This window comes from Trachypithecus francoisi, unplaced genomic scaffold, assembly GCF_009764315.1.
Source record: "Trachypithecus francoisi isolate TF-2019V2 unplaced genomic scaffold, Tfra_2.0 Lachesis_group14, whole genome shotgun sequence".
In the NCBI taxonomy this organism is placed as follows: Eukaryota; Metazoa; Chordata; class Mammalia; order Primates; family Cercopithecidae; genus Trachypithecus; species Trachypithecus francoisi.
This window is the reverse complement of record NW_022681459.1, coordinates 565,746-577,934: the sequence shown is the minus strand read 5'-3', so window position 1 is coordinate 577,934 and position 12,189 is coordinate 565,746. Positions and strand designations below refer to the sequence as shown.

At 36.5% G+C, this 12,189-nt stretch overlaps 1 protein-coding gene across 5 annotated transcripts in view; it reads right to left on the bottom strand.

The window, feature by feature from the left end:
• LOC117095597 (canalicular multispecific organic anion transporter 1-like) overlaps positions 1 to 12,189 on the bottom strand; it is a 97,770-nt gene that overhangs the window by 40,824 nt on the left and 44,757 nt on the right. For all 5 annotated transcript variants that reach the window (XM_033232166.1, XM_033232168.1, XM_033232167.1 and 2 more), the window contains 3 exons: positions 11,420 to 11,587; positions 9,841 to 10,003; positions 3,951 to 4,026 (listed from right to left, as the gene is read on the bottom strand). In XM_033232166.1, coding sequence (XP_033088057.1) covers positions 3,951 to 4,026; positions 9,841 to 10,003; positions 11,420 to 11,587 — 407 coding nt within the window. The remainder of the gene's footprint in view (positions 1 to 3,950; positions 4,027 to 9,840; positions 10,004 to 11,419; positions 11,588 to 12,189) is intronic.

Sequence of the window (12,189 nt, the reverse complement as noted above, 5' to 3'; positions counted from 1 at the left end):
ATACATACATACATATATACATACACAAATAAATAAATAAAATAAATAAATGAATAAATAAATAAAAATAAACCTCCTGCAACTAACTGGATGTCTGCCCAAATGGCTGCCCAGGTTTGTGCTTAAAACCCAGGGCCCTGGTGGTGTAGGCACCTGAGAGAATCTCCTCGTCTGTGGATTGTGAAAGCCATGGGAAAAGCATAGTATCTGGGCTGGAGTGCACCATTCCTCATGGCACAGTCCCTCATGGCTTCCCTTGGCTAGGGGAGGGAGTTCCCAGACCCCTTGCACTTCCCAGGTGCAATGCTCTATCCTGCTTCTGCGTGCCCTCTGTGGGCTGGACCCACTGTCTAACCAGTCCCAGTGAGATGAGCCAGGTACCTCAGTTGGAGATGCAGAAATCACCTACCTTCTGCGTTTGTCTCACTGGGAGCTGCAGACCAGAGCCGTTCCTGCTCGGTCATCTGGTCATCTTGCCCTGGACTGACTTTCTCTCTCTTTCTTTCTTTCTTTTCTTTCTTTCTTTTTCTCTTTCTTTCTTTCTTTCTGTCTGTCTTTCTTTTCTTTCTTTCTTTCTTTCTTTCTTTCTTTCTTTCTTTCTTTCTTTCCTTCCTTCCTTCCTTCCTTCCTTTTCTTTCTTTCTTTTGTTCTTTCCTTCTTTCTTTTTTCTTTCTCTTTCTTTCTTTCTTTCCTTCCTTCTTTCTTTCTGTTTTTCTTTCTGTCTGTCTCTCTCTCTCTCTGTTTCTTTCTTCCTCCTTTCTTCTCTTCCTCCCTTTCCTTTTTTTTTTTTGAGACAAGAGTCTTGCTGTGTTGCCCAGGCTGGTTTCAAACTCCTGAGCTCAATGGATCCTCCCAGTTTGGCCTCTGAGTAGTTGGAACTATAGGCGTGCAGCACCATGCTCTGCTGTATTCTTTATTTGAGCTGATGCAACTTAGAATTTTTTTAAAAAACAATTTTGTAAACAAATATTTATAGGGACTGGAATTCTTTTTTTAGGGGAAAAGAATGAATGATTTCCCAAAATTGGTTTACAGAAACTTCAAGAGGTTCAATTTAGATATTATATTAACAGTGATCTTATAAATAAGGAAAATTGACTTACTGTAGGAGAAAGGAAATGATTAAGTTTGCAAAAACATTTATTAGTTTTTACATGTTAAGCTTTTCTTAAGCTATTTACTGAGTGCATAGTGATACTATACATGGGCAAATATGCTCTTTAGGATTCAGAGATATGTATACCCCAAAGCAAATGGATTTCAAAGTATGTTTCAGTGCTTCTGGATTATCTTTTCTTGGAGACTCTTAAAAAATTATACTCATTTAAATGAATATATTAAGTCTCAGTGGCCAAAAAATAAAAGAAATGATGGATCAGAAAACTTTTCAGTGCTCTTTCAGTCTCTAGTTATTTATCCACCCATTCAACAAATACTTATGTATGTGCCATTTGGTGTTCTAGCTGATGACAATGGAACAAATAACAAAAAATCCTGCCCTTATAAAACCTTATAATGCAGAGTTAGGAGGAAGACAAAATAAAAAATTAACAAGTAAATTTCCCAATTTTATGGAAATTAATAAGACGTATGACAAAGTAAAGCTGGGAAAGGAGTAGGAAGTGTTGAGATATGAAATAGGGTGGCTAAGCAAGTCTTCATTGATGAGCCAACATTTAAGCAAGCGCCAACAGAAGAAGGTGGATGTGCAAGCCATATGGTTATCTGAACAAAGTATACTTCATGCAGTGAATCAGAAATGCAAGGCCTTGAAGTAGGGGCATTCCTGGCTATCCCAGGAACAGAAAATGGTCAGCGTTGCTGGACAGAGTAATGAAAGGTGAACTTCCTAGTGTTCTGAGATCAGAATGGTAAACAGGTCCAGGTCCTATAGGGCTTTACAAGTCAGTGTAAGGACCTCAGATTTTTCTCTGAGAGGTGAATGTTTTGAAAGTTTTAGGCAGAAAACCAATATTCTCTGACTTGCATTTATAAAAGAAAGTCTCTGTATACTATCTTGCAAATAGCCTGTATGGGGTAAGATGGCAGCAGGAAGGCCTGTAAGCAGGCAGTTAAAATAATGGCAAGTGAAAAATAATCGTGATCGGACAAAGGGGGCAGCTATGAAGGTAATGAGTGGTGGGTGAATTCTGGATTATTGGATATATTTTGAAGATCGAGCCAATGGGATTTGATTATAGATTAGATGTAGAGTGAGAAAGGTCAAGATGACTGCAAGATATTTTTTAACTGAGCAACTGGAGGAATAGCATTGCCATTAGCTAAGGTGGAAAAAAATCATATGTGGGACAGGTTTGTGTGTGGTGAAGGAAAATCTAGAATCCTTTGTGGGACATATAAATTGGAGATGTCATTTAGACGTTAAAGGGGAGATGCTGAGAGGGTCAGTTGCCGGTTCAACCCTGGAGTTCAAGAAGAGATCCAGACTAGAGAGATTAACTTGGAGATATTAGTGTATGGAAAGCATTTAAAGCCATGAGACTGTATAAAAACACTAAGATAACAGACAAAGAGAAGCAGTCCAAGATCTTTATGATCAAGGAGGAATGATTTATTATTAGTTTACCTACTGAGTCAGCTAAATTTGGTATGCACACAAATCTCCAACCTGTAACATCTACATCATCCACACATCCTTAGGTATATTCAATTCTTAAAAAAATAATTATTTCAAGACTCATTCTTTCATTCAAGGTCAAAACTGCCAGTATCTGAGCTCTTGGATCCTAAAGTGCTTGATTCCCTTTAATCTGTCACAACGCTCAATTTTAGCAATTACAAGATCTAGGCACTTATTTTATAATCTCTCTCTCTCTTTTTTTTTTTTTTTTTTTTTTTTTTGAGACAGAATCTTACTCTGTCACCCAGGCTGGAATGCAGTGGCACGATCTCGGCTCACTGTCTCCCGGGTTCAAGCGATTCTCCTACCTCAGCCTCCCAAATAGCTTGGATTACAGGCACATGCCACCATGCCTGGCTAATTTTTGTATTTTAGTAGAGACAGGATCTCACCATGTTGTTCAGGCTGGTCTTGAATTCCTGACCTCAGGTAATCCACCTGTGTCAGCCTCCCAAAGTGCTGGGATTACAGGCGTGAGCCACCACACCCAACCTATAAGCTGTTTATTCCTATTATTTTCTATTATCTTTTAGTTTTCTATTTAGGCAACTGAGGGAAGAAACATTGGGGAAATAACTGATTAGATTAATTTGCTTCAACCATTATTCATTTTAGTCACTTACAAAAAAAATAAAATAAAGCATAATATAACAAAATCCAATCATGATCAAAGTTTTACCTTTTTTATTCTGTCTCCCTCCCCTCTTCCTTCCAGCCCTCCTTTCTACTCCTTCCTTTCCTCCTCCTCCTCTTCTTCTTCTTCTTCCTTTCTTTTCTTTCTTTCTTTCTTTCTTTCTTTCTTTCTTTCTTTCTTTCTTTCTTTCTCTCTCTCTCTCTCTCTCTCTTTCCTCTCTTTCCTCTCTCTTTCTTTCTCTTAATTTTCTAGGCAGATTCTGCAGGTCCTATACTGAGTCTGTATGTCTAGGTCACATATTCTGTCTTGATAATCATCCCAATCCATCATGAAATGTTTATGTCCAAAGCCTATTTTTCACATTCTCATCTGTAGAGTCTATGAATGCTATGGGATGGGGATGTTTTTGGCAATCAGATTAAATTTCTACCACTAGAATTTGGCTAGAAATAGCGAGGAATCTAATGAACATATGTTTCCAAAACTAAGTCTCATCCATCTCACTTAAAAATTTAGACACATCCATCTAACTTGTAGTTTAGAATTGGAAACCACTAAGTACATTTTATATCCATCATAATGTACGGATCTTTTTTATAGGATGTGTTCAAATGCTATAAAAAAGTAATTAATCAGTCCATAATCCCAGTGAGCCTGGCATTTCCTGATACTCACCTAGGTTTTTGCTCCAGGATTTTGTCTTTTGGTCTAGTTCTGGAGTTGACTGCACTGACTCGCTTTAGAGCATGAGCTGGAGAGAAAGACAGTCAGTGTTTTTATATCCACAATTATAAGCCAACAATAAACAAAATAGAGAGAAGTATAATGGAGGATTACACAGATTGGAGAGGTTTTTAAGTTCTAGATCTGGGAGTCCTTGAATTTTCTCCATTATTTCAGCTTGTCCTAAAATGTTCTGTAATATCATAGTAAAACTGAGATTTCTTAATGAGAAAACCTACAGAGAAATTAATTTTTTTCTCAGAGAAAGGGATGCTAACTCTCTCAGTGTCCCTCTGAGAGGGCTGCTAACTTATTTCAGATCTTCCACAGAAGGGCTAAATATTTCCCAAGAGGAAAACCACTCTAGCCTTTCAAAGACACATAATTTCATGCAGCCTTTATACAAATGTGATTCTCATGAAGATTAGTAAGAAAACACAATGGCAAATTCCCCAAAGCTGTCATTGTCTTGGAAGTGTCACTAACAGTGATAATAGCATACTATGTGACAGGCATTGCGTAAGGGTTTTGTATCTCTTTTAATTTTCAAAACTACCCCTATGAGAAAGGTACTATAGTTATTATCCTTATTTTAGGGATAAAAAGACTGAGGCACTGAGCTCTTAAGCAGGAAACACAAACCAAGGTCATACACCAAGACCTATCAGCTACTGAGGTTCAAATAACCTTAGTGAATTTGATGGTAAATGGGCTAGTGAATTTGATGGTAAATGGGCTAGTGAATTTGATGATAAATACCTCAGTGCTAGACAGATTTTTGTCTTTATTCAGTCTGATACTTGAACTCTTTGAATTTTAGATTTCTCATCTCTAAACAGAAAGTATTGAATTTCGAGATTTCTAAGATCTCTTCTACGATTTCTATGCTTTCTTTTTTCTAGAAGGAATCATCTAGCCCATAATGGAAGAAACTGATTGACCTCAAACATCTCTATGAAACATGGGGATTCCATGGCTCAAAGAATGCAAATTCAGTTTGAAGATGTTTCAGCCTGTCCCTCTAAGGCACAGTCTCATCTTTATAGCCTTTAATAATAATATTTAAATTTATTTATTTTCAATTTATAAACTACTTTTACATGCATTATATAAATTGAGCTCACAAATGACCTGATAAGAGAATAGGTAAATTTAACTATATTTTGCAGGAGAAAAACATAAAACTCAGAAAGGGTAAGTGGCTTGCCTGAAACCCAGCATTGTTTAAGACAGGGCAAGGGAGGAGAGCAAGTATTGGGGAAGAAGCAAGCATCAATAAATGAGAGTGAGCCACTCCCTCTTTCCACTTTCCTCTTTCCAGTAAGTCAGTAGTAAGTCAGTGTACTTGTTCCTACACACTTGATACAATGTTTAAGAGCTTAGTTGTTCTCTGACATGAAAAAGCGGTAGCATGGGATTCAAATTCTGTCACTTACCTTCTGTCTTAATTTGAGCAAGACACCTAATCTCTGTGTCTTGCTTATGAATTGTTTATTTCTGGAGTTTTTCGTTTAATATTTTTGGACCACGGTCGATCGTGGGTAGCTGAAACCGCAGGAAGCAAAATTGCAGGTAAGGGGGAACTAGTGTATAAGTCAGCACAACATTGTGGAATAAACAGTGGACCTATTGTTAGGAATCCTGGAATCTAGTTCTCTCACTGAATAACCATATCAGTCGTCATCAAACAACACAGAAAACATAGAATTTGTAGAAGAGACCTTAGAAATCTCCAAAATGAGGACCATGGCAGCCTCTGGAGTTTTGGAGGAGGATTAAGTAAATGTAAAACTTATGAATATATTGACATCATTACGATCCATGATGTACCAGCTGTCATTGGTATAATTAGTTTGTGTAATAATTAGCCTAACCTAAATCTGTAAATATGTAAAATTTATCTTTAGCTTTGTTATACTTTTCTTCATAAACCCATTTCTCACCTGTGATTTGATTATCTTATATAACATTTCCATAAGGCAAGACTCTTAGATTTTTTTAGAGCTAGATGGAATCTTAGAAATGTGATATATCCAAACCCAAATTACACTGCAAAGAGTACTTTTTACCATTTACTTTCTAAGCTACCTGTTATTGACTTCAGCAATGAGAGTAAGAATGATAGGAAAGAAAAAGAAATGAGTAATAAGCAGCTGGAGGGGCAGGGGAGAGATAATAATGTACATTGTTCAGTTCCATGTCTGCCACTAGGAAAAGCAGAGCGAGCTGAAGCACTGTATTTCACAAACGGGAAGAACCACAAGAATTAAGTCGTTTGATGAAGACTGATGTGGTTATTCAGTGAGAGAACTAGATTCCAGGATTTCTAACAATAGGTCCACTGTTTATTCCACAATGTTGTGCTGGCTTAAACACTAGTTCCCTCTTACCTGTAATTTTGCTTCCTGCGATTTCAGCTACCCACGATCGACCGTGGTCCAAAAATATTAAACGAAAAACTCCAGAAATAAACAATTCACAAGTTTTAAATTACTTGCTATTCTGAGTGGCCTGATGAAATATTTCACCATTCTGCTCCGTACTGTCTGGGAAGTGCATCATCTCTTTGTCTAGCACGTACATGCTGTGTGGATGCTCCCCACACATTGGTCACTTGAGAGCTTGGGTTATCTGATCCACTGTCATGGTATTAAAGTGCTTGTGTTCAAGGAACTCTTATTTTTCTTCATGATGGCCCCAAAGTACATGAGTAGTAATGCTGGCATCTTGATCTATTTTATTATTAGTTATTGTTGTTAATCTCTTACTGTGCCTAGTTTATAACTTGAACTTTATCATAAGTATATATGTAATTTTAAAAAGCATAGTATATACAGAGTTAGGAACTCTCCAAAGTTTCATTCAACCACTGAGGGTCTTGGAAACATCCTTTGTGGATGAGGTGTGCCTACTGCCCTCCCATTGTAGTGACACATAAATTAACTAGAATTTTGAAACTGAAGAATTGTGTACCTTTTAAAGGAATTTTTGAACAGACTCAAGATCAAAAAGGGTGAATTATAATAAATAAATGGAAGATCACAGAGTGATCACACCTCTTACATCCTACTCTCTGCCAGGTAATTTCTTTCCCCTACATCTCAGCAAAAGTGTACTCAAACAGAATCTAATTTCCCTTGATATTTATGCAAATAACAGAAAGAAATTCCCCACAGGGACAGAACCTAAAATCTGTGGAACCAGAGCAAGAGTGCAATAAAGGCTCACATGTTGCATTTCCAATTATTTAAAAGTCACTGATAGAACTAAAAGACTCAAGTTCTATCGCTTTCTCTGACAAATACACCTTCCAAGCCACCTAGAAGGCAAGGATCAGATGAGAATGTCTGGATTCCTGAGACTTCCTCTGGGGGACATGGCAGTCCTTGATGAGTCAGTCTCAGCCAAGGCCTTTGCTCCTCTTCTCCCCCTCCCAAGCTCCACTTTGCACTCTCAGAAGTTCTGTACATCTGCAGATACCTCAGCTGACATGTCCAGACTCTGCCCACTCTCCCACCCGCAAGAGCAAACATCCTCAGGCCAAAGAATGATGCAAGCCAGCAGGGCAGTCTGTCCATGAAAGAACAAACCTGAGGAATGATAGCCCAGGTCCCAGGAGCCAGCTTCCATTATTTGAGCAGAGAATTCTGGGACCTGAGTTCCTAGAATGGTCAAGAAGTGGGAAGTGGGGAAGACACTCCTAGCCAGAGAGCCATGCAGGGAAGCCTAGAGTGGCAACTGACTAAAGAATGAAGTACAGGGCGAGGTTCGGTTGGCGCAGGTTTAGGAGGCAGCATTGCAGGGACATCATGCTGGATGTAAGCTATTATTTAATGTAGTGTTTGATATCAAGATCCGTTTTTGTCTCGCTCCCTGCAGTGGCTAAGGAAATCATCCTCTATAGAGGTAACTTTTTACAGATTCTCTCTTGATCTAGCTATCTAGTTTTTATTGTGAGTATAAGTCTTTATGTACTTTTTATCCAGCATTCAAAAAATCAAAATTCCAGAATATTCATTTTTAATAACACATTCTATTTCTGGCATAAAAATTTTCTCTACTTTCCACATTTCTGATTGCCATGGAAAAGACAGAAATATTGAGGTAATTAGAAAGAAGTTAAAGTTACATTTTTCTAACTGGCAAATTTCTGATTGTGAGTTGGTAACATCTATTAATAGATCTATTAACATCTATCAGCCCCAAATTCAAGAATATTACTTCTTTTATTCTGTTACAGTAGAGGGCACTTGTACATAAAAAAGTTATACAAATACAGAAAAGGTGGGATTTTATTTCCAAAATTGGGTATTTAAACAACAGCAAATTCCACAGGTTTCAAAAGACACACAATTTATATTTCATGGCAAATTAAATATTTAGCTTAAAGCTTACACATTGCTTACTTTTGGAACTATATTTTCTAAAGGCATACAATCTATATTTCATGTGACCTTTAAAATAAATGGCCACACACACAAGAAAGACACTGGCACATAGCATTCTATAGCACCTTGTTAACTCCTGAGGGGATACACTTTCAGATTCATCTTTTTAACAAACAGCTACTGAGTGCCTGTAATTTGCCTAGCATGAGGCTACCTAAGTGACAGAGATAGAGAAATGACAGACTCCATGGTTTTTCTACACAAGAAGCATAAATTATTACTTAACCTTTCTGAGAAGGCAAGGAATCATTTCCACAGTTGCTAGACATTAAGAAAAGAGGAAATTCTTCTTCTATTAAGGATGCCAGCCACATCTGACAATCCACCAAATAATTTTGCAAATAGAATATTTGTAATATGAGAAAGGTGGAAAAACAAGGAATTTAAAAAACAGTACTACAAAACTAATGTGTGTTAGCTTAGGTCCCAAAGAGAAACATCAACAAAATGGACTTTGTTTTTGGATTTCACGGCATTAAAATAATAAATTGTACTGATCTTGTTATAAACCAGTTTCACATTTTTAGGACTTTATATCCCGGACAAGTGTCAGGTAAGCTAATGGATACTACTAGTTCATGTAGAAAATAATGAAACATAGCTCTATATTTCTTCATTTATCTTGAAATTATGAGTTAGCTGGTTTTACAGTTAGTTTGCTGTGCTGCTCTGGAAAGGTATAGGAAAATGATCCAGAAAAGTACAGGAAAAAATATGATGGTTTCTACATGACAAACAACCTACAGCTGTGAAAGGAGATGATGGTACATTACCCAACTTTAGAATAATGCTGGATAGCAAACATTCTTGCATCTTACACATTGGATAAAGATCAAACCACTTCTTTTTTTTTTTTTTTTTAATGTCCATACATCTTAATTTAATATTCTAGGGCTAGAGTAACAAAAATTGATAAATAAACCTAAATAAATAGTTAATTCTTAAAACTTGAACAAACATTGATCCCTTTTGCCTTTCCCAATTTCTTTCTTTTGTTTCTCTTCCTCAATGTGCTATATTATACCTAGATGTTTAAAATATTTATTATTTATTTCACATGTATGTTCCCTGTTCTTAATTGAAAAGGAGATATAATGTTTAGAGCTATTATATTCTATACTTGGACTAGAGTTTATAAGTAATCTAATTTCTTATTTCATAAATGAATAAATAGACCCCAGAGAACCTAAAACTTTTCTTAAAAATCATCAACGAGTTTGATTTTTAACTGATGTGTCTCATTGTATTTGCTTCTTTCCTATGGAAAGGAAGGTGTCCTGCCCCTGACTTCAGCAGGATGAATGAAAATTTATAGTATGAAATTACTCAATTAATGAACTTTCAAAATGAGTAGGTATACTGTATCTTAAGTTTATTTTTCATTGTGTCCTTACCTTTTTCTTCTTCACTGATGACTTGGTGCAAATTAGTGAGATTTCTAGTTTTAGACAGCAGCTCCTGGTATGTTCCCATTTGAGCTATTCTGCCACTTTCCATTACAGCAATAAGATCCATTTGTGGCAGAAGTGTGAGATTGTGTGTCACTAAAATACGAGTCTGAAAAACAAAGTGTTTTATCTCAGAGGTTACACAAAATGGCATTTTCAAAAAAGCTGCAGTAACTTTTTTTCTTTACTATTTTAGAGTACAATTTTTGGTAGGTGCCAGTTTAAGGCAGCATCCATATATCTTACAAGGAATAATGACATGCTGCTAGATGAGAAAATAGTTTGTAAATGTGATGTTTAACACTTCTGTTCAGGTATTTTTTCATTCATTAGAAATGAATCAATTTAATTGCAAATTCAAAACAATTTCATATATGTCATTCTTGCTTATTTTTAAATATACAGTACCATTACAAAAAGATGTTTAATCCAAGTCGTAATTCATAGTCTTTATTTTTAAGTCATTCATATTATTTTATACATATATGTACAATTAAGTGTGACATTTTTAATCTTGGGTTTATGTCAATATATAAAGATGTTTATTTTTACTGAGACATATATTTTATAATTTTATACATATATTTTTCAGAGTTCTCTATATTAATAATTCCATAAACACGTATTATAAAGAAATGAATGTGATTTTGGAGTCAGACATACTTTAAAAAATCTCTATTGTTCTTAAGTTGAGCAACCTATATCAAGTCATTGTGAGCCCTGAGCTCCTTTATATGTGAAATAGGGATAAATGAACTAATTTACACTGCAAAATATGGCATGTACTTGTAAATACTAATTTTCATCTTCTTGGCCCTTTAAAAAACGGTTGAATCGCTATGATTGCTATGATCATAATACCAAATTTTACACTTTATATAAGCAATAAAATAATTCTTTTTTTTTTTTTGAGATGGAGTCTTGCTCTCTCGCCCAGGCTGGAGTGCAGTGGCACAATCTCAGCTCACCGCAAACTCCCCCTCCCAGGTTCAAGCAATTCTCTGCCTCAGCCTCTCAAGTAGCTGGGATTACAGGCACCCACCATCATGCCCAGCTAATTTTTCTATTTTTAGTAGAGATGGGGCTTCACTATCTTAGCCAGGCTGGTCTTGAACCCCTGACCTCGTGATCCACCCGCCTCAGCTTCCCAAAGTGCTGGGATTACAGGCATGAGCCACCATGCCTGGCAAATAATTCTATTTGTAATAACAGCAGTGCACCAAAATACCATTTTAAAAATCACTTGAGTCAACAACAATTCGTTATGGCACATAAATCCCCTTAGGATATGGTATTAGATGAAGAGATAACAATCACATAGATTGTCACCAGAGTAAACTTGTAAGTGAAACTTTACCATTTACACATGGAAATTTGTCTGTGAAATTGCAATCTAAGCATCCCATTTTTTCATGTGAAATATGACTACTTTGCTGAAACAAATAAACAAAATAAATGGAATTTTAGGCACAGTGCTAGGCAGATCCCCTGCCCCACAAGAAAGCATAAATGAAACTATGTCTACCTTGTTTTTCAAAAGGCCCAAGGACCCTATCACTTTTTCAAAAAGCTGCTTTCCAACGTGAACATCAACAGCAGACAAGGGGTCATCCAGGAGGTAGATGTCAGCTCCACTGTAGACAGCTCTAGCCAGGCTTACTCGATGTTGCTGGCCCCCACTTATATTCACACCCTGAAAATGGAGCAGGAGAAAAACAAGATGAGAGGAAATGCGTATACATCTCAAAGCACGTGCAGTTACATCAAAAGGCTCTTTTATAGAATGGATAGATAGCAGCCCAAGATGAACGCTCCAACCTTTCTTTATCCAGGACTTTCTAGGCCTAGCCCCATCCCATTTCCTAGCATTACTAACTTGCACAAATTAGCAGATATATCTACTTTCTCTTAACTGCTTACTCTCAAAAGAGGATGCTAACAATTAAGGAGAAAAGAATTTCTGAATCTCTAACTCTGAAAAGTCGTGCCTGTGGAATATTAAACAAGACTTTTGGCTGCCAACCATATACTGACATCAGGGATTATTTTTAAAATGACACATAGGAAATTGAAAATAATAACTAAATTACCAAAGAAGTAATCAACATGTCCTATTTTCTCCTGTAGCACAAGTCTTGTTGGCAAATGTACAACTCTAAGAAGCAAGAATAGGGAATGTTCATCATGTCCATGTGAGAATTAAAGTTGACATGTACAACCATGTATGAAGAATTATGGAGCCAGGCTCAATGTACTTTATTTATTTTATATTTAGGGTTTACAGATCTGGTTTAA